At 41.9% G+C, this 26,990-nt stretch overlaps 1 protein-coding gene across 1 annotated transcript in view; it reads left to right on the forward strand.

The window, feature by feature from the left end:
• SMG6 (SMG6 nonsense mediated mRNA decay factor) overlaps positions 1-26,990 on the forward strand; it is a 94,669-nt gene that overhangs the window by 39,271 nt on the left and 28,408 nt on the right. Inside the window, exons 11-13 of the mRNA XM_053457091.1 lie at positions 5,702-5,842; positions 5,941-6,094; positions 24,731-24,932. Coding sequence (XP_053313066.1) covers positions 5,702-5,842; positions 5,941-6,094; positions 24,731-24,932 — 497 coding nt within the window. The remainder of the gene's footprint in view (positions 1-5,701; positions 5,843-5,940; positions 6,095-24,730; positions 24,933-26,990) is intronic.

The raw sequence follows: 26,990 nt of genomic DNA on the forward strand, positions 1-26,990 counted from the left end.
CCAGCTGTTGGTATAGAAAGGCTGTCTGCTCCTCATGTCAGACAGACGGGTGCTTGCTGCCCACTTCCTTTGGATCCTGGTGGGATTTTCCACCATAGAATTTATCTAGGTACGGGCTGATTCATGCACAAAGCTCTTTGTGTGTCTGAAAGGCAAAGGCTATCTAATAGCTTGCAGGTGCCCTTAGGTGTACGATATACCATGAGTTCTGTGAGAGATCATTGACTGTCAGGAAGTCACATGACCTGTCACATATTTAATTGCCATTGGCCTGATGCACATAGTGTTTTGTTATACCTCCTGTAGGTTTGTTGTAGCAAGTCTGTACTGCTCTCATCGTACACTTTACTCCTCCAAGCTTAACACTTTAACACAAATCCCTGAAGGACTCCCACAGTCTGGCCACGCTTCCCTCCTAGCAAAGCACCCACCGTCTCAAACACAGCTACTTATAAACAGTGGATCATGGGAATAGCTAGCTATACAACTCCCAGAATCCTCATCAAGCCTAGACCTTGCCAAAAATGGCAGCTAAGGCCCATGAGAGTTGTAGTCCAGCAACAGCTGGAAAGCTACATGTTTTACTATCCCTTGTGAATTTTAGACCACCTAATATATGCTGTTGAATATCCCTTCCCTTTCACATGTACAGATCATGTTGCACGCTAGGTTGAAATTAATAGCAGGGCTGTCCAAGCCAGTGTGAGTGGTTATATAGCTGAACTGTAAGGTTTTACTTGTATTAATTTGTTGCAAATGAAATTGTATATCTGTACACAATGTTAAGTATTACCATGATAACGCTGCCATAAAAACTGAAGATGCTTCTGGGCTTGTTTTTTGTGATTAAATCTTCAGGCAAAATAATAAAACCGATTTTATTAGGTTTGTTTGCTTAACACAATAGAAATGTAATGTGAAGCTTTATCTTTTAAAAAAAAAAAAAAAAAAAATAATAATAATGATAATAATTACACATATGATTGATCTGGTTGCACGGCCATTTTCACAAAAAAGTTCTCAGCTCCATCGGCAGCCCGATTCACATATTACCTATGTGTTATTCCATTCAATATACATTCTTGTTAGGTATCTGTCTGTTTTGTGAAGTGCAAATTCAGCTGGTAGTGAATTCTGCATGTTAACTACCCTCAGTATAATGCTCATTCCAGGACTTTTTGTGAAATTTTGCATTATTATCATACGCTACTGTTGCCTGCTTGTTTTGTTTAATATCCAAAAGTACTGTAGGGCATCATGTATCCTTTACCTGATTTTTTTAACCCCCTGTGGCATCTCAGTTGCCCCCTCGCACAAACGTGATGATGCTTTACCTGGCTTCCTTATACCATCACGTACAGTACCAGAAGCCTTTGCTTGTACCGTTCATTCTCCCTGCAGCTCCCCCATCAGCTCACAACCAGAACTGCAATCTCTTTTGAACCAGCCAGTGTGTTGCTCTCGCTCTTCCTCCCATTGTCTGGTGTGTCATTTCCTCTGCTGTATTGTGACTGAGAGCAACTCTGCTTGTACCTTTAGCAGACTCACTGGCAAGGGGACATGTTTATCCCTTTTCCTGGAGATTATCTAGGCAAGCGCTCTCTGACAGTTACAATAACAAGGGCTGTGTGTTGTGTTTCCCAGAGAAAGGGCCCTCTCTGCTGAAAGATGTATAGCACTAATTAGAAATACAAAGCATCCGGGACACATGGCAGCTTTCTCCTCACCGCCCGCTTCCTGCTTTCAGACAACTTTGACGACAGTTGGTTTATGTTTTCCATGAGTGTAATGTTCTCTGAGAAACACGAGAATGTGTCTCAGAGCAGTGAGAAACATTGGTAATTTATAACCTCCTGCTCCAGGTAGATTTATAACCTGTAGCGATCTGACCAGTCCAAACAGTTATGTGAATTGCCCGTAGTCTGCGGATCTTGGTAGAGTTACGAGGTCCTCACAGAGTGTTACCTTTATATAAACCCAGGGATTGCGCACTATAAACAGTTATGGAATTGCTTACAATTTTTAAATGTACTATTGCATTTTTAAACTAAATGACAAACTATTATACAGTGATAAAGATGCTAGTCTGTTAGCCAGCACAGGGTTACGTGTTTTTCACTTTTTCTGGGCTCGCAACCAGTTAAGAGAGTGTGTCGTTCTAGTTATTTCACAGAGACATTGGTTTACCTCAACTTTTGAAGCAAGCAATATGAAGCATTTTCTCCCCATCTCTTTCTTACGTTGCTTCATAAATAAATGTCTTTTCACAGGGCCAAAGATTCCGGTAGGATGGATGATGTTAGAATTTACATAATATAACAAAATGTAGTTCCTGGTTTGACCGTGAAAAATTGACTTGTTTGACCCTTGATCTTTTCTTAAAAAAAAATTAAAATACACGAGAATACTCTGCTCTCGTGAAATATCAAACAATTGCAAATCCAAATTCAAACAAAAAGTGAAATATACTGCATGTGTGGCACAATTATTGGCACCCCTATGAATTCATATGAGAAAAATATATTTGAAGTATATTCCCAGTGATATTTTGCATTTTAGTTACACCTGGGTGACTAGAAACAGAAGATTCAGCTATGACCTGCTGTTTTCACAGCGGTATGAATATTAGGTAACACACAAATTCCCTTAGTCATTCATCACAATGGGTAAGAACAACAAATATGGCTGTGATGTGCGGCAATAGGTTGTTGAGCTTCACAAAATGGGAAGTGGCTATAAGAAAATAGCAGAAGCGTTGAAAATGCCCATTTCCACTATCAAGGCAATAATTAAGAAGGTCCAGTCAACTGGAAATGTTATGAATCAACCTTGAAGAGGACGTGTGTCTATATCAAATATAATCTGACCAGAAAATTAAAGTAATACCATGGCCATCCCAGTCCCCTGACCTGAACCCATATAAATTGTGTGGGGTGAGATCAAGAGCAGAGTCCACCAGTGTCGACCTCGAATTTTGAAGGGTTTGGAGAGACTCTCTATGGAGGAATTGTCTTGGATCACTTGCCATGTATTCTCCAACCTCACCGGGCATGAGGAGAAGACTTAGTGCTGTTATCTTGGCACAGGGGATAGCACAAATTATTGACTAAAATAGTGGCAATACTTGTGCCACACTGTGGAGTTTGAAAATGAGACTTGTGTCTTTGACTCATGCCCCAGTTCTCTCTACTGCAAGCAGGGAGCATACTGCGATATGGATGCATCTGCAGAACTGGTGACGATGAGCACTAATGTTTTAATGCGATTGGTGGCTGCTTCTGTGACTTCAGTTGGCAGTTCTTCTGAACATGTGGTAGAAATTTCACTAGAATCACATTCAATCTATCTCATCTGCCCATTTTTTAAATTTATTTTTTATTTTTATAGAGTTTTTCGCTCTCTCGCAGCGTTTCACTCTCGCTCTCTCACGCGGTTTCACTCTGTGTCTCCCCCTAACTTCTCTACCGACCTATTCCCTGTCTCCTTTCCCGCCGCTGTGCTTCACTTTTGTCTTCATCCTCTTTCCCCTGGTATCGGCTCTGTTAACTAGGCCTCCTCAAGCTCTTTCTAAAAGAGTGGAGCCTCCATGCTCTCTCTACCCTGATTGGAGGAACTGGGGAGAGGCTGTTTCCGTGGTGCACGCCATGGCTTCGCACTTCCGCAGAAGTACTCAGAGAAGCCAGTATAATGCAGACGAATTTGCATAGAAAGGGAGTTGCAGAAACGCTTCTTTCTCCGCAAATTAATCCAGCTGTACTGCCGACTCTCTCTTTTACTGCATACAATGTACAGAACAGAATTTCCACGCATCATTTGTAATTCAGTGATATGAGAGAATTGATATGCAGTCCGGATACTTCGCTATTTGTATACCAGCCTTCTCTGTTTTTCAATGTACACGTGGAATATAAAGGGACAGGAGGTAGAAATGCAGGTGAGGGTTAGAAACATGTCGCATAGGAACCAGCTAGTAATGGTTAATTAACACATTCATGGCAGTTATGGAACATGGAAAGGTAAAACATATCGCTTCATAGGCTTCCCCTTACTTACTGACTGCAATAATATATAGACCTTATAGCGGCAGATAAGAACCATTCAACCCATCTAGTCTGCCTAGTTTTCCTAATGTACAGACTCAACCTTAAATCCTTGGTCGTTAGCCTTATGCCTATCACAGAATATAAATTCTCCCGTTGTATTAGCCTCCATTACTTATGCTGGAAGGTTTTTCCATGTATCTAACACCCTTGGAGTAAAGTAAAACTTCGATTACATCTCCGCCTCTGGCCCCCACAGAACTTTTATTTTCTATTTCCAGTAACTAAAAAAAAATGCATGTGTCAATTTGCGGTAAAGTGCATTGGTGTCCACGCAAAATGGACTTCAAATTGCTGCTGCTTCTTGTGAGAAGATATGGTCACGTTCTCACAATAGACTTGTGAATTTTACTAGATCCTATTTTAGGAGATCCCTTGTCACAGGTATAGGATTATTGTTTATTAGGGGTCAGGCCCGGACTGGGACAAAAAATAGGCCCGGGCATTTAAGCCCGAGCAGCCCATTTTTATTTATTTATTGTTAAAGCCCACCCTACACGTACCATATTTGCATTTACTCATTCACACAAATCATTAACACATTCATTAATGCAGTCTCACAAATCATTCAAGCAATTCATCCACACATGAATTCATTAATTGTCATACGCATTCACACAATTCATCCACACATTTATTCATCCATTCATTCTCATAAGCATTCACACTACCCCCTCTCCCCATCTTATCTGCCCCTTCTCACTATGTACCCCCTCTCACTATCTATCCCCTCTCCCCATTTCTCACTATCTAACTCCCCTCTGCCCCTTCTCACTGCAACCCCCCTCACTCCACCCTACTTACCTTGTTGCCGGAGCAAGCAGCAACTGCGGCCGGGCCCGCGACAGGCCTCTACGGCCGCATTAACGCAGGGCATAAGGGGCACCTGCCCCTTAAGCCCGTCGCAACAGCAACCGGGTCCGCCACTCTAAGGGGCCGGGAAGCCCCCACCAGGGCCGGCCTTCGGGGTCTGCGGCCGCACAGGGCTTACATTAAAACATCGGTGGTTTTTTTTTTACTTTATTTAACATCCTCCATGTTAAATAAAGTTAACAAAAACTTTATTTAACATGGAGGATGTTAAATAAAGTAAAAAAAATACCCAGATGTTTTAATTTAAACCCTGTGCGGCCGCGCACCCGTAAGGCTGGCCCTGGTGGGGGCTTCCCGGCCCCTTAGAGTGGCGGACCCAGTCGCAGTTGCGGCAGGCTTAAGGGGCAGGTGCCCCTTATGCCCTGCGTTAATGCGGCTGTAGAGGCCGCATAGGCCCAGTCAGTTCGGTCCTGACTGGGCCTATTTTAAGGTAGGGGCCTGGAGCTGCAGCTCCATCAGCCCCTAAGTCAATCCGGCCCTGCCGCGGCCTGGCCCACCGGGCAAACGCCCGGTTTGCCCGATGGCCAGTCCGGCCTGTTAGGGGTAATCAAAGGTGTGAACAGACTATGTGGGTTTGTGTGTGATATTCGGGATCTTTTCATAAAACTACAATACTCTTTAGTAAAGGCAATATAAACAAAGTAGTTGTCTGCTTTGGCATTTTTAACTGGCAGGTCTTTAAAATTATTTCCACCCTTCCGCATAGTAATGCGTCTCTCTCTCTACAGACGGACATGCTGAAGACTCACGCTCGGGGGTACAAGACCAGGCTACGTCACTGGGCCTATCCATGTTCTCCCTGCTGGTGGCCAGATGCATCCAGTTGCTAAAAATAATGAGAAAAGAGCAATGTAACAGAGGAGGAAAAGGTGAGACGTCTGCTGAAATATTTTCAGCTCCTGCGGTATGATAGGACTGAGAATATCATTTATTGTTGCGTTACTGAATATTTTATCTCTTATATCAGGATCCACTAGCGAAGATGAAGAGGACTTGAAAGTTTCTTCCTTCTCCCCTGATATTAAAGAACTCCTGCCTAGTGTCAAGGTGTGGTCAGACTGGATGCTGGGGCACCCAGATACATGGAACCCCCCACCAAATCTCATAAATGACTGCAAAGAGTAAGTGTTGTTAAGGGTGCACCCTAGCCCTATCTTTGTTAAATGCATACTAGAGTCCATTTCTCATGTACTACAGTGGATTTTACTGCATGAAAATTGATGCAGATCTTCTTTAGTTACTGATGTTGAAACTTTCTCTCACTTAAGTCTTTCCCAGCTGCCGATTCTGAAAGCAGGGAGCATATCGTGCATATACTCGATAGATCTCCCGTTCTAGCGAAATAATTCATGGTTCGGTGCATTTTACTGCATGAAAACTGGAGTCCACGCAAAAGTTGTGTGTGTGTGTATATATATCTATATCTATATCTATATAGATATAGATATATATATAGATATAGATATATATATATATACACATATATACAATTATACCAGGTTTACTGATCATTCAACTTAATATGTAGGTTGAAACATGCTAATTAACAGAAAAGGCTACGTAGGAGAAATAAAATTGGGTGAGGAACAGCCAAACTCACTAACAAGGGGAGGTTGCTGAAGTTAAATATCAACGGTCATACACCATGGCAAGACTGAGCACAGCAACAAGACACAGGGTGTCATCAGCTCACCATTGCCAGAAAAACAGTGCAACTCTGCTACACCCATCTACTGTCCAGGGATGTCTGGTCAGAAGTGGTCTTCATGGAAGACTTGTGCCCAAAAGATCCATATTTCTGACATGGCAAAGAGACTCAGATATTCATGAAAACATGTCAGGACTCGGGTGATCAGGTCGGGTAGGAGCCCGTGTGCAGGGGATACTTGGGGTTCAGTCTGTAACCCACGCTGCATGATTATGCAAACAAAGATACCACAAGCAGAAATCCAGGTAATGCAGTGTATTTTATGTATATAACAGGACCAGCAAAGAAGGGTAATACAGTCTAAGCAAGAAACCGGACGTATGGCAAAAAAAAATACCGGTAATAAGTCTTTTGGCAGGGAGCCCGCTTGTAAGGGCACGAAGGGCAGAGAGCCCTCTTGGAAGAGCACGAAGGGCAGAGAGCCCGCTTGGAAGGGCACGAAGGGCAGAGAGCCTGCTTGGAAGGGCACGAAGGGCAGAGAGTCCCCTTGGAAGGGCACGAAGGGCAGAGAGCCCCCTTGGAAGGGCACGAAGGGCAGAGAGCCCCCTTGGAAGGGCACGAAGGGCAGAGAGCCCCCTTGGAAGGGCAGAGAGCCCCCTTGGAAGGGCACAAAGGGCAGAGAGCCTGCTTGGAAGGGCACGAAGGGCAGAGAGCCCGCTTGGAAGGGCACGAAGGGCAGAGAGCCCGCTTGGAAGGGCACGAAGGGCAGAGAGCCCGCTTGGAAGGGCACGAAGGGCAGAGAGCCCGCTTGGAAGGACACAAAGCAGGGAATCCGCTTGGAAGGACACAAAGCAGGGAATCCGCTTGGAAGGACACAAAGCAGGGAATCCGCTTGGAAGGACACAAAGCAGGGAATCCGCTTGGAAGGACACAAAGCAGGGAACCAGGAACGGTACAGGTGCAGAGCCACAGCAGAAAGGTCCATAGACTTCAATACAAAGGCCCTGACTGAAGGGCAGGGCAGGTTCATAAAAGCAGGGTAATCCAGGCAACAAGGCCCAGCTGGATGTATTGAGTAGGGCTCAACCCAGGTAACAAGGCACACCTGATCCTAGTAATGAGTTCTGACTGCTCCAGAGGGTGGAGGGTGGCCAATAGTGGTAGCAGATTTAAATGCCACAGGTATAAAAAAAAAAAAAAAAAAGCCATGGTTCAGGCAGCGAAAAAGTGGTTCCTGACAAAACACAGGAACTGAGGTACAGGAAAATAGAGATGCGCTTGACCGATGAGTCGAAATTTTAAATATTTTGCTGTAGCAGACAGTTTGTTCGGCCACAGGTGGGAAAGCACTACAAGAATGAGTGTTTTCAGGTAACAGGGAAGCATGGTGGAGGCCCCTTGCAGGTTTTGGGCTGCATTTCTGCAAATGGAATTGGGTATTTGGTCAGAATGAATGGTGTCAGTGCTGAAATGTACGGGTAGATGCTTATCCATGATGGAATGGAATCAGAAATGGCATCTGGTCTTAAATTTATTCTGCAGCATGACACTGATCCCAAACATATAGCCAAAGTCATTAAGGACTGCCTTCAGCATAAAGAAAAACAAGGAAGTGATGGTATGGCCCTCATATAACCCTGATCCCAACATCGTTGAGTCTGTCTGGGATTAGATGAAGACAGAGAAGTAACTGAGGCTGCCTAAATCCACAAAAGAACTGTTATTAGTTCTGCAAGATGTTTGGAATACTCTACCTGCCGAGTTGTGTGTGCAAGTGTACCTAGAAGAATGGATGCTGTTTTAAAGGATGGTCACATCAAATATTGATTTGATTTCGATTTTTGTTCTCTTAGACAAGGGTGTAACTATAAACCACAGGCCCCCGGTGCGAAAATTGCCCCAGGGCCCTCCAACTTTACCAACCAGCGTGTCCCATAGTGCCACCTTTGCACTAAACAGCTTATGAGTGTCGTCTTTGCCTCAGCTTGTGCCCCGAAACAGCTTACCTGTGCTATCTTTGCTTTCAAACTGCTTGTCTGTGCCTTATTTGCCCCTTGCCCCCCATCTTCATACACTCAGGCACACATATGTAAACACACACAAATTACACACACACACACATTCATTCTAATACACACCCTATCTCACCCCACCTACACAGACATACTCTCTCTCTCGCGCGCACACACATCCCTACACAGACATGCTTGCTCGCTCGCACACAATCCTACACGGACATGCTTGCTCGCCCACGCACACCCCCCCTACATAGACATATATACAAACATACATACATGCCAGTGCGGTCCAGGTCGGAGGGGCCCTTTCTAAACCATTTTGAACAGTTATGGGGTGACAGGAGCAAGTGGTCACAGGGTAACTACAGGTAACTGTAGTTACGCCATTGTTCTTGGCTCATATTTTGTTTTTGTCTATTTTTGGAAGCACTTATTTTACAGCGTTCTATCACATCTGCCTAAAACGCTTGCACGGTACTGTGTGTGTATTTGTGTTTATATGTGTGTGTATATATATGTATTTGTGTATGTGTATATATATGTATGTGTGTATGTATGTGTTTATTTGTGTGTATGTATGTATATGTACACACACACACAAACACTTTTTCACATTAAAGTGTGAGATTTAGATGAGCTACAGTGATTTCACTGAATGCTCTGTCTAATGCAGGGCCGACATCATTATTTTTTGCATTATATGGAGAGTTTATTTCTGACTTAACAGATAATTGCTGTTTTTATAACCCAGCTTCAATCTATATCATGAAGGCCAATTCTGACATTCTCTTGCTGAAGGATCTGTCATAGACATACCTCGGAACGTTTCAGGGTTGGCTGCATCAAGCTTTCATGGGGAGGGTATGTAGGGTCCATGCGCAAGTAGATGGTTTCTGATGTACAGGACAGCTCTTTCAACCAACTTCAAGGCATTTATTCTCTTAACATGTACGTACTTGGTAGCTTTCACTGGAGAAACTTACTGTCGGTGGACTGGATAGCCCTTCAGTTTGTTAAAGGCTTCATATCTTCACTGACACCCTGCTCTCATCTGTCTAATATAATGTATTGGCATAAAGGCTATACTGTAACGAAGGTTATTGTCCTGCTGTGTGACATTGGAGAGAACTGCTCAATCAGTAGTTTGTTAATATACAGTTGATATAAAAAGTCTACACACCCCTGTTAAAATGTGATTTTAAAGAATGAGACAAAGATAAATCATGTGAGAACTTTTTCCACCTTTTATGCGACCTGTAACGTGAACAATTCAATTGCAAAATAAGCTGAAATCTTGGGGAGGGGGGGTACCTCACAATAACCTGGCTGCATAAGTGTGCACACCCTCTTATACCTGGGGCTGTGTTCAGAGTTAATCAATCACATTCAAACTCATGTTAAATAGAAGTCATTACACACCTGTCATCATTTAAAGTGACTGATTAATCACAAATACAGTTCAGGTAGAATTTACCTGACATTTGCTTAGTTGCATCTCAGAGCAAAAGCCATGGTCTGCAGAGAGCTTCCAAAGTATCAGAGGGATCTCATTGTTGAATTATATCAGTCAGGAGAAGGGTACAGAATAATTTCCAAAGCATTAGATATACCATGGAAAACAGTGAAGACAGTCATCATCAAGTGAAGACAATATGGCACCAAGAACTGGGCGTTCTTCCAAAATTGATGAAAAGACGAGAAGAACACTGGTCAGGGAGGCTTACAAGAGGGCTACTGCAACATTAAAGGAACTGCAGGAATTTCTGGCAAGTGACAACAATCTCCCGTATTCTTAATATGATTGGGCCATGGGGTAGGGTGGCAAGATGGAAGCCTTTTCTTACAAAGAAAAAACATCCAAGCTCAGCTTAACTTTACAAAAACATCATCAGACCATAATGTGCTATGGTCTGATGAAAACGAGGTTGAACTTTTTGGCCATAATTCCAAAAGGTATGTTTGGCACAAAAACAACACTGTACGTCCCCCAAAGAACGCCATACCCACAGTGAAGCATGGTGGTGGCAGCATCATGCTTTCGGCTGTTTTTCTTCAGCAGGAACCGGGGCCTTAGGGTGGAGGGGATTATGAACAGTTCCAAATACCAGGCAATTTTGGCACAAAACCTTCAGGCATCCGTTAGGAAGCTAAAGATGAAGAGGAGGTTCACCTTTCTGTACGACAACGACCCAAAGCACACATCCAAATCCACAAAAGCTTGGCCCGAAGAAGATTAACTTTTTGGAATGGCCCAACCAGAGCCCAGACCTGAATCCAATTGAACATCTGTGAGGTGATCTGAAGAGGGCTGGACAGGAGATGTCCTCGCAATCTGACAGATTAGGAGCGCTTTTGCAAAGAAGAGTGGGCCTATATTGCCGCGTCAAGATGCTAATAGACTCCTACCCAAAAAGACTTATTGCTGTAATAAAATGAAAAGGTGTTTCAATAAACTATTAGTTTAAGGATGTACACACTTATGCAACCAGGTTATTGTGAGCCCCCCCCCCAAAGATTTCAGCCTGTTTTGCAATTGAATTGTTCATGTTATAGGTCACATTAAAGGTGGAAAAAGTTCTGACATGATTTATCTTTGTCTCATTCTTTAACATCACAAGAACCTAGCATTTTAACAGGTGTGTGTAGACTTTTTATATCCACTGTAGAACCAACAACTTCTGCAGTGATAAATACTAGAGCTTTTAAGATTAGGATTTGTTACATGAAACAGAAAATGCGATGTTGTAGGACTTAATGATAACTAGGGTTCTTGGCACCTGGGGCAAGGGTAGAGGTCCTGCAGATGCCCCTTGCCATATGAGAATTAAAGCCCTGGTGTTGGAGTTCACACATAGAATAGGATCATGCAGTCTGGACCCCATGTTTAAAGTATTCTGGGACCACACTGACTTCTGCTTCTGGTGGACCTTTGTGTGTAACAATGATCCTTGTGAACAAAGAAAACTTTGATTTTTTTTTTATTTTTTTTTAGCCTATGAGGTAGGACAGTGGATCGGTCATTTTTTTGTTTCAGTCTGTTTTCGTGAAGGTTATAGCTATTAGAAATGCCTCACACTTATTTATTCTGTATGTGATTTACATATTGACAGTGCCGTCATTTCTGAAGGGTGGACGCAGTTACCTGCACACATTGTGTTTCTTACATGTGTTCTAGATTATGGTAATGGTATGTCCCAATTAGGTTCTCTGCTTATAATTATGTTTGGAAGTCATTCTTCTCAGCAGATGTTAATACCGGAGAGCTTTGGTAATCTTTCTTTCAACCATACAGGTGATTAGAATTGCATTGCAATATGCTGGATTGTTTTTCTTTACACCAGTCCCAAAAAAACACATATTGCTCCTTGTGGTAAAAACCCATCCAAAAATCTTTCTCTGATTTGATCCCAGATTCCCCTCCTCCTCCTTTAATTTACTTCATCACCTCCTCCTCCTCCTTCAAGGGAGCATCTAGTTTTTCTTTACAGCACTGACAAGTGATACTGGCTCGGCAGAACTTTTGGAGCTGACCTCACAGTTCATTGTAATAAAGAAAAATGTGCCCTGGGACCAGCGTTGAAGGAAATTTAAGGAAATAAAAGAATACTTTTTTTTTTTTCTTTTTAATGCTACAGTCCGTTCGTATAGACGGAGATGGACAGAACCAGATTTTTTTATTTTCCTTTGGCACGTCTCCCGATGGAGTGTTAGATGTGTGGTTTCCTAGAGTTTTGGGGCTGATTTCCTATGGGTGTTGGGTTAGAATTTTTTTTGTACCCTGACAGGCAAGCTAGAAAGTGTGTTCATTAAATTAAGTGGAAACTGTTTAATTAAAAAAATACAATTAAAAGGAAAAGGTTTGGTCAGGAATTCTTTTGGTTTATAAAAAATAGTACTCGGATATAACTTTTTTTTTTTTTTTTTTTTTTTTTTTGCTTATGGTATGTTTAACACTAAAAGACAAAACAAAGGAAATATGTAAGTCCTGACATACAGCTCGAAGAGCAGGAGGGCTGCCAGCAACCCACCCGCCTTATGCCGTGACGCTGTGTTCTCTTATTCCTTCATCCGTTGCTCTCACAAACCGGAATAGTCGGGGGACTTTTGAGAACCATCAACTCTCTGCAGCTGCGGCGCTTGGTTTATTGCTCTCAGCTGGCACTTGAACCCCGGTCTCTGGCTTTGGAGCATTTCCCAGCTCCAGTCCCTGGAGCTTTCTCTACAGCTGTGTGACACCGTGCTGACCCTGAGTGAGGATAGGAAAATAGAAGCCATGCCAAGCCAGAGTTTCTTTTTCATTTGGAGTCTGGCTGCCTGCCCATGACCAGGGTTACATAATGGGAAACACAGGCAGGGCTGCGGGGCCAGCGTTGCACCAGTCAGCCTGGGGCTCCATCCTGCCATGCCATACATCTTGTAGGCTGAGCCTCCCTGCGCCTCTTGCTGTACGGAGATCTCCAGCTCCTGTTTGTTTTTACTTCCAGATATTACTTCCTTTCCTGTACCTCCCCCTCCCCAAATCCTATGTTAAGCTGGGGTAAGAGGGCAACTATTTGGGGGATCTAAAATCGGGAGGTTACTGGGGGACAGTGGGTGAGTTTAGGTCACACAAGGGGGTGGAGGGGTTATCTCCTATTCTTCTTCAGACTTACTATACATCATTGTGAATAGTCAATGACAACGCCACCTTTGGCCTTGCATACATAATCAAAACCATTTGTTAAGATTATTGGAAGCGGATAGAAATTGTTTTTAGACAAGGTCAAACTCAGTTATATCTTTCCACTGCTGTGAAAAGAATATTCCCAGAGATGGTTTACGTGCACATGTGGGGTTAACCGGTGGTTGCATTGTCAGGTTCTTTGATGGTTTACAGAACTACAGCTGCTACCCCGCCCTTAATTAAAAATGTTATTGGTTATTAGGAGTTAAATGACCCATTTCTGCAGTTAACCCCTTTTTTGCAACGCGTTACGTGACTGTGGTGGAGATGGGTTAAATATCGTGACATGTGGCTAACCCTACTTAAGATGCATATTGTGATTGTAGGATGTTTGCAGCTTCGACATTCCGTTAAGGGTACCAAGATTAAACCATGAGATGTAAGGCCCCTGCCCTTGGAAATTGCCCTCACCCTCAGATGTTCATATGTTGACCTCGTGTTTGTGACATCCTTCCCCATGGTAACCGCAGCTGGTGATGTCACACTGAGGGGATTATGAAGGAAGGGCTTGGTTGTGGAAGGAAAGGCTGCTTCTGTAGAACAAAACATTTCCAGGGTACCGGGGGTTTAGAAGGAATTTTTTCCAAAGCTTCATTATCTTTGCAGTGCCCACAGGGGATGGACTATATTTAGTAAGGTCACTGGTGCTATTGTGAAGGACCGGGAGCTTTGCCACTACTTCAACTCAAAATTCCAATTGCTGTGTTACATTGGCATTTCTGTTCTCTGAATATACGTGATATTATGCACTCTACGTTTTTGGGGTTTTTGTTTTTTTCTGCTGGTGTCAAAGAGAGAATAAGACGCCCTTCTCATAACAGAACTTTGTGAACTTCATTAAAGTTCTTTGTTTTATGTCCGGTCTGGGCAGCTGAAGCCTCAGCCCTTACGAGCCATGCAGTCCATATTTTGTCCACGAGAGAATTTCAGTATCAGCAGCTGCCAATATTACTTTATTAATTTGGGTCATGTACGTTTTAAAGCTATACTGGCACCAAGAAAGGCAAACCGCTAGCAACGTGTAGAATGGGACTGTTTCCAGGAACTAGCGCGTCATAATTTGACTTGTGTATGATGGCGCAGGCTAGGGCATTCCCAAGCTAAGGTGTAAGTTGAAAGAGGCTTGTTCTTGGTGATGAGACAGGATATTATGTCCAAGGCACTGGTTAGGTGGAAGAACTGCCAAGGGGAATACTTGGCAATGGGTTAAGGAAATGAGGTGTTTTTCATTTGTAATATAAAAACTGAAATCAAGTTAATATTTATTTAATAACTTACTGTTGAGCATTTCTCTCTCACTAGAGCTTTACAGCTAAAACACACAAAAAAATACACTGAAACACAACAGAAGTGATATACAGGACTGTGCACATTACAGTATACAGTAGAGTGAGTACTTCCAGACATCACGTCAGTACATGACAAGGCTATTATTCAGTCAAAACGCAAAAATTAGCCAATGGATTATAAGTGGGTTTAACCCTTTAAACAGCTTTTAAGAAAAAAGTGTTCCAAAGAAAAATTTTAGTCCTAAATTTAAAGATTTGTTTTTTTTCTTGATTGGTTTGCTCTTTACGTCTTCCTCTTACCTGCAGTTTTTAGCTGGTATAAGGAGCACAGGCAAAATTAATTTCTGTACGTGTACAGTGTGATCCCCCTTTCTTTTCAATCGACTAGACATGTTTCCTTAGGTGGGACAGCAATTACAATCAATAGAACTCTACTTGGAGCGATCACTATGGCTCCAAGTCAATTCAAATTAGTTTCAATAAGCCCCGATGTCCTTAACGTCTTATTTTATAAATATGAGTGCTTTATAAGTTTGCTTCATATTAGGGGAGAAGGAGCAATGATAAACCTCCCCGTTGCATTCTCCTGTGGCAGTAGATTTCAGGACTGAGCCCTGCTGTGGCCCATCCATGCCCCGGCACGCAAGTCTTCTAGACAGACTAAAGTGTATTTGCCGTAAAATGAGCCGTTTCACACCAATCTTTTCTAGGTCAAACAAAAAGTTTCCTAAATTAAACGGTGCCAGCTTGGTTTGACAGGTATGGAATTCTGCATCCCGTTTGGGTCAAAACTAGACGTGTTCATTATATAATTTGTTCATACGTGAGAGACGTTTTGTGCCATGACGTGTGTTCCTTAAATCGGAGGCAGTGACCTCATCTCTGTGACTACACATGACATGCTGTTTTGTTTGGGGGGTTTTCTTCAAGGAATTTTTATTTTTATAAAACTATTACAAAAAAATGCTAAATGAATGATGTCAAGTAGGGGACACGTTTTTGCTTGACAATGCAGACAACTCCGTGGAGATCTGGAGATTTATGGCATAGAACACTGGCTCACCCCTGCCAAGGGTTATTTGCAGTAACAGTAAAGCTATGGAATTCACTTGATGATTTTTTTTTTATCAGCGATGAAAATACAGCTATAAAAATGGAGAAATGTGATTCATTTTACGTAAAAATCTGATTCCTATTTTAAATTAATAGCAGCAGCATGGCTGTTTTATAGGTTAAGCTTTGAGTCAGCCATATAGAGATAGTAAATTGAAGCAGAGAAATATTGTATTTATTTGCTTCTAGGAATCACAATCTCATTGTGTCCATGAACCATAATATCAAATCATAATCGGTCTTCATTAAAACCGCCACCATTATAAATGTTTTCAAAAATATATTTTTTTCAAAACAGTTTTTGCATAAGTTGTTCAGATGTTGCTGCATATTAGTCATTTGTAAGTGTTCTACTTCTGTTATCCCAATCTACCAAACACCCAGACTCTTTATCATACAGCCTGTGATAAACAATAGCGGCTCAGTCTTAATCACCCAACAGGACTCTTTAACATAAGTCTATGCGGGAACAGATTTCATTAGCATTGCCATAAAGAATCAACTCAGCGTTGTGAAAGTGACCCAAAATATTACATGGCTGACCGCAATGGCATCCTCCGAGTCTGCAGGTAAAGGAAGTTAAAAAAAAACTATTTTTTGTCAACCTACAGCGCTGTATTTAATGCTGTAAGAGGAAATGATCTTATTTCCGTGAGACTTCCTCCTTTAAATTTTGGGAGCCATGGCTATAGGCTTTCAGGTTTCTTTTCATATCTTATTTTTAAAGAAAAATATTGCGCTAGAGTCCTTAAAAATGTGTCTGAAAATAACGGATCACGAGAAGATGACAAACAATAGCAAATAGTTTTTCTTAAGGTTTTCCCTTGATGTTTGAAAGCATTTGTGGCATGTGTATGGAGCGTGACTAATTGTCTATAGCCCGTGTAAGAGAAGATGCATGTTTTAGGTCAAGGCTATTAAAGCCACAAGAAATGTCATGGAAATTAGCAATAAGAGGAATCACTGAAATATGCTACAGCGTCTAGGAGAAGCCAGTGGGATCCATATTTCTTACTGGCATATTATACAAACATAATGAGTCTGAGGGAGACAGCTTGTTGCAAACGGTTTGGGAGATGTTATTAGCCGAGAATATAGATGCAACAGGGTTTATCATTGTGTGAAAACCATGAATGATGAGATGAGGGAATATCGCGTGTGTATATTAGATGTTAGCTCATAATTGCCAACTGCTTGTTCTTGGGCATCATAGATGGACAACTGTCTGCCCACACAGTACGTAAGAATGACTCCCACGTCCAAAGGCACAGCAATGGCCATATTTTGTTTTAATGATTTTTATTCTTATTTACAAAGAAATTGGAATTCTCTCTATAGTCTAGTAAGGTATATATACATATGTCAAATGTTAAGAAAGTCTGGAAGGAGAGTGCACAGGTAATTTATTTCTACATTTGCTGTAAAAACGGCCTTAACGAGTTGGTTAGTTAGGCAGCATATGCAGTTTTTTTTCCTGTTGATATTGTTTTTTTCTTTTTAATTATAGCGTGACAGTTCCGCTTTAATATATGCTTTCAGACTAAACTTAACACCGCTCCCCTGATAGTGGCTTGACAGAGATGGGTCCCTGTGTAACACAGCTGCTGAGACTTCTTTCCCAGCTAAACGCATTACTCAAGGATCACCTAAAAATACATAATAGAGTTGCAGAAATAAGCTTTTGGGGAAGCTGAGGTAATCGGAATTGAGTTATGACTCCTCTTTTGTTTTTTTTTTACAAAATGACAATATTAAGAAAAGCCACAACAAATATTCTTACATCATCATTTTTTCAGAAGAAGGACTGACTTCACTATTCACGGTAGAATTCCACTGCGAGATGTGTGATCAAATTGAAAAACTGCAGACCATACTTGTCTTCAGAAGGGAAAAATATCCTATATAATTTGTTTGTATTCTTTGTTGTATGCATAGCATCCAGCCCGGCCTGGATAGTGCCCGCTTCCTACAGACATGGCTTCTCATTTACTCCATTGCCATATAAAAGCTTGGCATTAATAGGGGCAGCATCAACCATGATTACTTTGTTAACATTTTTTCAGCAGTAAACACAATAGGGCAAGGCCCTCCAGCTGCTGCAGGACTACATCCCCCATACTCTGCTGCCAGCCATTGAGCTGAAAGAGCATTATGGGAGTTGTAGTCCTGCAGCAGCTGGAAGGCCCTGAAATAGGGTTTAGACCCGATTTATCTGCATTAACCAAGCCTATTTGGCTGATTAAGTATAGTTTTTATTTTTTTATTTTGGCTGTAACTTTGGATAGTCAGGAGCCGACTGAAGGTCGGGTCTTCATAAGACTTAGTAAAGTCTGTAAGTTGAACCATTCAACTCTCCTCCGAACTCACAGGTTAGTAAATATAACCTCAGCTGTTTCATGAACAATAGGACACATTCCAAAAAATTGACCTAGGGGAGCACAGCTCGGCCCTAGGCATGTAATGTGAGTAAATGTTGGTAGTGAAACCAAGGCTATGTTGATGAACCAGAAAACAATAATGGATATTTTGTCTGGATCGGGAAAACAAAGATGCTCAGCAAGTTTGGAGACAGACAAAATATTTCTTCCAGGTTTAAAGAAATAATTAACTGGTAAAAAGGTTTTGCAGGTAGAGGTGTGAAATCTGTTTCCTTGTTAAATGTGATTTTTCTGTATCACTTTGTCCTATCATGAGTGTCTGTAGGTTCAGATTACGATCAGTCCTCCCAAACTGTGGATTCATTTTTAGAATGATGTTACAATGCTTTTCCCCCTCATTAATAAACATTTCTCCAACGCCTCAGTTGCTATTGTGAACATACTTTAGTGTTTAACGCCTCCAGTCCAGTTGTTTCTGGGACAGGGATAGGCAACATCTGCCACCACAGCTGCCTTTGATCAGTCTGAAATTCTGCTTGCAATGTCCTTCCCAGATCCGCAATAGGCAACCTCTGGCAATGAAACGCCGCCTATCCCTGTTCCAGGAGCACAATGATTAAATATACTTGACAATATTAATGTGTGTATTGTGTTGGCGAGCATTTCATAACCACTGGAGCTTTAGAACTTCTAGACCCCATTGTTTTTTTATGCTTTACCATATTCTGGTTAGTGTACAAGGAGTTCCTTCCTACAGAAGATCTCTAACCTTTTTAAAGGCCAAACATGTAAGAAAACGTTTGTCCGAGGCTGAGTGTTTCTGGAATTTTACAGCACAAACTAGGTTATAGAGCGCCCTTTAATTTGTACCCTTAACCCATCTTTTTGGTTCTGTCCCCACCAGCGAGTTCTTTTATTTGTCCCAACATCTCTTCACGTCAGGCACTCTCCTTGTCTTACCACCTATAAACACAAATGCCTCGTAGATAGTTTAAAAATGCTTAAGGCCAAAAAGAGGAATACAAGGAAATCCCCGGTTGGTGGAAGACGGTATATTTATGTGTGTGGGGATGTCCTAGGTCATGCAATCTGAGGGAAAAAACTTTTAATTCTTAGCAATAACGGCTTCTTTGTCTAGCGGGCTATTTTTATACTGGATTTTTTCTGAAATGCTGATATATATGTAAAGCCACGTGCCTGGTATTTGGTGTGGGTTTCCCAGATTTTGAAGCTGCGTGTATATCTATTTATATAGTGTGTGTGTGTGTGTGTGTGTGTGTGTGTGTGTGTATATATATATATACACACACACAAGGATACATTGGCCTGCGCATACATTTATATATGAAATAGTGCACTGATACAGCCAATGTGGTTACATTTTTTAGCAATTTAGTATTTTGTTTTTCTGCTCAGACATGGTGTTTTACTTACAAATGTACATTTTTATTAACAGATTTGCATTGTAAGAAGCAGAACAAGCCAATTATATGGTTGACAGGGTGTCGAGCTGGTGGAGCCGTGGGGGTTGGCCGTAGGTTCTCTCCTGTATTAGTGATCAAGTCAAGCATAGTAAACTTAGGCACCTAGAAAGTCTAGGGCCGGTGGCAACATAGGACCAACAAGTACCTGAAACACGTGTATAATGGCAATGACCGCATACAAAAGTCTAAAACTAAGCCTTAGAGGGCAAGACTGAAGCGCCCATGACTTTCAGCCTGGTTTCCCTAATATAGTAACGTTACTAGTCATGTAAGATTTCCAGTACTGAAGATGAAAATGAGCTTAATCGTGTACAACAATCTGCATGTACTGACAGTCATGAACATTAGTGCTAATTACCGTATTTGCTGGATTATAAAACGACCCTGATTATAAAATGACCTCCCAAAATTTTAATATTAATTTAGGAAGAAAAGAAAAAGCCTGAATATAAGACTACACTATCAGAGAAGTTTTACTAGTAAATATTCACATGTAAACTATTTTTTCATATGTAATAAAACCTATGATTGCGAAAAATGCTTTTTTTGCTTTAATTTCCTTTTATTTGCTAACCTGCCCCCAGTTATGCACATCTGCCCCCCAGATATGCTTTATACTCCCTTATATGCGACTCTGCCCCCAGAAATGCCTTATACCCTCCATATGCCAGTCTGCCTCCCTGATATTCTTTTTAACCCCCTTATATGTCACTTTTACCTTCCCCCGAATTACCAGTGCATCCTTAGACTTGTCCCCCTGTTTGATTCCATGGTGTCTAGTGGGGGCAGCCTGTGGAGGTCTGTGCGATGCGCGCAGACAACCTCCGCTGCTGCCGGCACTTCCGCCAGGGTTTCTGTGAATGAGCACCGGAAGGTCATCGCACAGGCCTCCACCGGCTGCCGGAGAAGAGGATCCAGGTCCCCTGCAGCTGCGGAGGATCTGGATCTTAGTCTTGATTAGAAGACGACGTCGAATATAGGACGCTGGTTATTTTTCAGAGCATTTGCTTTGAAAAAGACGTCGTCTTATAATCGAGCAAATACTGTATATTTTGGAAGATATTTTACATGTTAATGTAAGTTTTTGTATTGTAAGTAACATTTTTGCTTGTGCTACCAATATCAAGGTTGTAATGAAAAAAAAACATGTTTAAAAATGGAAGCGCTCTGCTTTCCAATCTATGCCCGAGAGAGTCCTCTTCCCATCAGTTTACTACAAATGTTTGCAAACGTCATCTCCTCCTTATGAGGCTAATGATAATAGCCATTCAACGCTATGATTTATGTGTAATGCCGTTACCAATACTCAAACCCACAGAGGCTGTAGAGAATATCAGTGCATCAAATATTATTTGATCATACATCTGGAAAAACTTAAGAGTAATTGCTCACTTTAATTTTATGCAGCAGGTCCTGCTTCATTTTGTTTACTCCACCCTAATTTGTTATATATATCAAGTAATTTCGAGATATGCGTGGTGACCATTCCATGAAAGCACTACACTTTCAGCAAATCATTACTTTCTGAATATCAACTCCTCTGCTTAATTGTCACTTTGTGGCTAGTGCTATTAGGATGACCTTTCAAAAAAACAAAAAAAGATTTCAGATGTTCTAGTCATTCAGGTTCTTTTTATAATAGCAGAAAGACTTTACTTAAAGAAGAATAGAAAGGACACCCAATATTTTCTCATTTTCTGTGACTTTTTTTTCAATTAAGAGGAAGGGTGCTAAACCAAAGTTTTCAGGCTTTTTTCTCTTTTTTTTTTTTTTAACCAAGAAGTCACAATAATGAACTGGTCTGCTGCTGTGTGCTTTTTACCTATCGGTATTTAACCATAAGGTGTTTGCCGGAAGGGCAATTAAACTGCACGGCAACTCTAATAATTCTCGCTTTTGCGTTCACTTTGTACATATTGTTCAGATATCTGGCATTATCTCACGTCACTCAGTAATAGGCATTGTGTTTCTAGCCAAGGCCAGTTTCATAAAAAAAGGGGGTCTGCTCCCCATAACAGGCTTTAATTAATACCAGCATTCAGCGAGAGGGGACCCCTAACAAACTCTGCAACCTATCAAACAGCAGCTGGCCTCCACTCAAACTGACAGTTATATTAAACCCTGGAATTTTAGGCAATAAAAAGTAAATGAACTGTTATTTTTGCCATCCTGCTGAAATAAACAGAGCTTAGGACTCTATCCATATGTCAATGGAAGGGGGGGGGGCAATTGTTATGTGCGAGACCCACAGCGCGAGGGGCTATATCCTGCCCTGGGCTCCCAGCTGTATGTTTGCATCAAGCCGCCGAGCACTGTCCCCGCTCCTTCTCGTTTGCCATGATCAGCATCTGATTTTGACATCCAGTTTCTTGTTAGTGAAAGACTTTAAACAATTGACTCCCCAATGGATCCGTTTTGTAGAAAGAGGACAGTCATCCTTTGGCTAAAACCGCATTAAATAGCATTTGAACCCCCCCACTTCTAGCAGCTTCCTGCCTTTCAGCGCTGTTTTTGACATTTAGTTCTGCCCTGGCCAACTGAACACACCTTGGTAGCAGATGTCTTCGCGTAATTAGCAAAAGAAAACACCAGTCTGTGAGAAGCAGAATTGTCTTGTACAGTAAATGTAACCGTTTAAGTTGCCGGGGTGAAGCGCATGCGCTGCTTGTGTACAATAAATAGCAGACAATGTAACAAATTGGCGAATTATGTGAATGTAGGATGAGTTATATCTTTGCTATGTGGCACTTGCTTGGATTTAGGTCCAATGGCATATGTATCTAGTACATATTGTGAAACGTATCTTAAGTTCTGGTCAGCTTGACTCCATGATCAGCCCTTGCTAGTTATGGCCAAAGCTCTAGAACTACAAACCACGCTGTCTTCATTATAAAATACCAAGCGTGCTCTTCAGAAAACCTGTTGTGTTAGTGGACGGAGCGAATGGATATTGTTACCCAGGTTTTCAGGTAAGTACAGCATTCAGCATCATCCGATAGCCTTGGATGTAATTGGACATATAATGTGTGTTTACGGGAAGGTCAGATGATGGTCCCTGCAGGCCCGAGCTTAGTGTTGTAGGAAGTATTTCATCGTTTCAGCATAGTGTTGATAATGAACGTTATCAGCCTTAGAGGCTTGTGATGCTTACGAGAAGTCACACTCGGCTGTAATATTTGTTAGCCGTAAGCATCGTGCAGTATGAGTATGCAGACCCTGTCTCTCCACCTTTCTGAGGACAACTCCTGTCAGCCTCAGACACCATTGTAGTTCCACTCCATTGAGGGCTTCTAACCCATGATACAGGAGCAATTGTTCAACGGAGGGTGCGGCACATGGAACCGTTCTGTTTATTAGATGGAAACAGATCTACACACGTATGAGAGTAACCGGACCATGTATCTGCTGAGCCTTTTTCCTCTCATGCTTTCCCTCTGTTGGCCTCTTCCACTCCTTGATTGTCTGTTTCTTTCTCTGCCTCTCTTCTTGTCACAGTTGTTGTTTTCAGTTTGTTTACTTTGCTAGCCTTTTCTGTGTGACTTGGCGCTGTTTTCTGGCACAGGACGTGTGTGACCGGAAGTGCTCGGCCCAGAGCGGGCAGCGGGGGCATTCCGAAGGGTTAAAGGCACGGACGTGCAGCTTTATCTCCCAGGAGGCCCTGTGCCCCCCACTCCTCTTGCATCCGGTGCCTGCTCCGCTCTGATATCTGTCAGGCCTAAGGGGCAGAACAGGATCTTTCCTGGGGTTATGTCAAGTTCACTCCTTTTAACCATTAAAACACTATTTGCCTTTGCAGTACTTCACACTGTTCCCATTACCTCACTGACCAGCCTTCCCAGTGTTTATTTCTTCCCAATTTCCAAACTGCACATTTTTGACAGCAGATTGTAGAGGGCCAGAAGATGAACCCCTCTGACAGGAAGGGATGTGAAGGGGGGAACGTTTTTGTTTTTCTGAAGGGGGTTGGGGATTACATGTCAGTGGTACAGAGTGTTCTCTCTCACTGCCATCACGTGTTCTGTGGCAATATGTTTTGTGTCAGCTGGCTTTTCCTGGTGTAGAACCCTAGCCAAACGAGGCAGCTTAGAGATCTGGAACCTGGAACTTCATCTTTTCTCTTTCGCTGTCTCAGTGAAACCGTGGTCATATCTACGGTTTATAATTACGGTTCTGTAATAATAACCCAGCATCCTGAATTTAGTTGGGTTTTTTGGTTTCTAGTCCCAGAAGTGTATGTGTCTATATCCGATCCTTGTTCCTGTATCTCCTTTTGTTGCACATCACTTTTCTCATATTCCTCTTTTTTCTAATTCCTATCATTTAGTACACCGCTAGCAGCCAGTGCACTTGATAGTAGAGAATCTTCTGCTCTCTTTTACCAACATATAAAAGTGAGAAGCCTTTACCATTTCTACTTTTACATTACATTTCCACATATAATCTTTAGGAGTCTGTTCTTTTCTCTAGTGGCATAGGATGTTGTTTCAGATTAATTCACTATTTCAGATCTTTCCAGGTGAGTTGAGATAGGGCAAACATTTTAACTCTGGCTATGTAGTTAAGACAATAAGAAATATCAATGATTTAAAAACCCGTAACGTGGGACCAAAGTGTCCATTCACTTTACATACACGCTTACTGAAGTGACATCTTTAATCTCCTGTCAACATTTAGTTTTTTCTGTATACACTGGAATGTACCTCGATCTTTTTTTTTTTTTTTTTTTTAAAAGAGCAAGTCGTGTTCTGTACAATAAAGCAAAAAGGGACAATGTATCTGTTGGCAAAAGTTTCACTAATTGGAATCTTGAATGCTGCATAGGCCTTTATTCACTGCTCCGTGTTGAATTTACACGTATGACTGATGCAAATGAGTATGAATCGTTGTGTATAATCAACATGTGTTGGTACACAGTTTCTATAGCTCGTGTTTCTTTCAACATGCATCAGTGTGGAATATATGGGAATTAAATCTGGGCGGCATAATTTAGGTCATGCCGTTTTCCTAGTGGCTAACCGTGACAGTCCCTCCACATATGATCTTGGAGACCGAAAACAGTTTTACAGTCATGCCTTAAATGTTTATTTTTTTGTCTTTTCTGTAGGCCAGCGCTTGACATATGGGGTGTTCTGGCAGAATTCTGTAACACGCTGACCTCCGTAAACCAGTCTGAGATCCCTCTCTATAAGGACCCAGATGATGACCTTTCACTTCTTATCCTGGAAGAAGATCGACTCCTCTCTGGTTTTGTCCCCCTTCTCGCTGCCCCTCAGGAGCCATGCTACGTTGAGAAGACCTCAGACAAGGTCAGTGCTGGGGCAGAGACCTTTTGCTTTATCTTTGGAATCTCTCAATGTGCCCCCTCCCCTTGCCTCATCTCTCTTTTTCATGGGAAGTATTTTATGTGCAGTGAACACTATTACCTCATTGAGTGTGTTAGGGGAAAATATTGACCTTTTTCCTGCAAACATCCAACTCCTTCAGGGTAGAAATCTATGTCTCTGCTGGAGAAGTGTGTGTGTGTGTAGACACATGCACGTGTGTGCTGCTCTGTTTGCGTGCCTTGTGTATGTCCAGTGTGTGTGTCTTTGCTTACATTGTGTGTGCAATTTTCTGGCATTCTGTATGTCCCATCACTTCCTTGTTTGAATAGAGCAGCTTGTATTGGCAGCGTTTCTCACTTCGCTCCAAATGGTTTGCATCATGCATACCCCCCCCTCCACTCACCCTCTTCATCCACCACAGAACTCTCATCCAGGATATCTGCCAGGGCTTTTTTTTCTCCTTTTTTTCTTTTTTTTTCCCTAAGAGGAAAGTGATAAATAGCTGACTAGAGAGAAGCAGAAACTGTGTGTGAACTTACAGAAAGGGTTTTTTTTTTTTCAATTTTTTTTTTTTTAAATCACTTATTCCCTCACGTGTTGAGCTGGCTGAATTAGTTGCTTTGCTGCAATGTTCAGGGATTTGTAGCATTGGCTACAACTGGCATCTTATATTTCCTTCAAGAGTTTGATGAGATATCTTACTATGTATTTGAAACAAGCAAAAGGGATTCCATGGTGCCCCACTGCAAAGGTGTCCCCTCTGCAAGTCCGCAACTTATGGCTGCTAACCAAGATCTAGTGTTTGATTCTTTTCCGCTCTGTCGTATCACCATAAATACATAGCACAAGGAGGAAAAAGAATACTTCTAACTTAAAGAAGTGTGACTGTAATAAAAGTCTACAATCCATTGATGCTGTGAATGAATGAGAATCACTCAGAATGAGTAAGACTTGGCAGGAGTGAACTACTCATTCCCAGGAATACTTAAATTTCAAAGAAACACTAGACGTGTCCCCCCTATTGGGTGACATGCCATAAAACGAGGAGATGTTGCTTGTATGCTGGCAAATGTTTAGACACTGCTCACTTCTTTCTATCCAATGATGACTTCTTATTAAAGTGTACTTTTGCTCCCTCCCTAGTGTGTATACTTGTGTTACTTTCCAATTTTTTTATTATTATTGCTATTATTCTGCGGCTCACTGGCCAATTTTGTTTGGTTATATTATCGTGTGTCTTTAAACTGAGAACAAAAGGTTATTCCTTTTCAATGACCGATACCTGTAATCAATTATATAAACCTGTTGTGTATAGGGGCAGATTCTGATTAAAGAATGGGAGTAGGCATCAATAAGTTGCCCACATTCTTGCACTCATTTATAATAAACTTTATTGGGTTTATGACTTTATAGCTTGCCGTGACCTCCTTTTCTGTTCAGTTATTACAGGTCTGATGGTCGGGCAGAAGTTCACTTTTTAATAGTACCTAAAACATTGTGAGATAAAGTGACAGGCCTAACGGCATCGTTGCCTAAGATCGTTTCTAGAACGTATTGCAATATTCTGCTGCAATGTCAAGGGGATTGTTGAGGTCACAGTCTGCACTTTTGCGGTGAACAGATCGGTCGTAGCGGAGAGAATGTCACTGGACGCTTTTTTTCCAGCCTTAATCTTAAAATAGGACCATTGCAACTCCTGTACTGCCTTTTATTCAGTAGGAGGGACTGCGTAATGACTGCTCATGGCTTCAGTTCTAGGTTGTTAAAGTCAATATTTTGTTTAAAAAAAAAAAAAAAGAAAGAAAAAGCCAGATCTGCAGAAGGCCCTCCCCGAGGCAGCGTCTGACCGAACACACTGCCTGACTGCTGCTCGGATCTGTTTTTTTCATTTTCAGCTTTCTTGGCTATGGAGTGAGATTAAGGGGAATACTCTTTCCCCAGATAACCATCCGTTCAGGACTGGGAGCGTGTGGATTAAAACCAGACATTGTGTGATTAATACCTCAGCTTATGGGGTGAGACACCACTTCCTAAAAGCAA

Source organism: Spea bombifrons, chromosome 2 (genome assembly GCF_027358695.1).
Source record: "Spea bombifrons isolate aSpeBom1 chromosome 2, aSpeBom1.2.pri, whole genome shotgun sequence".
Lineage (NCBI taxonomy): Eukaryota > Metazoa > Chordata > Amphibia > Anura > Pelobatidae > Spea > Spea bombifrons.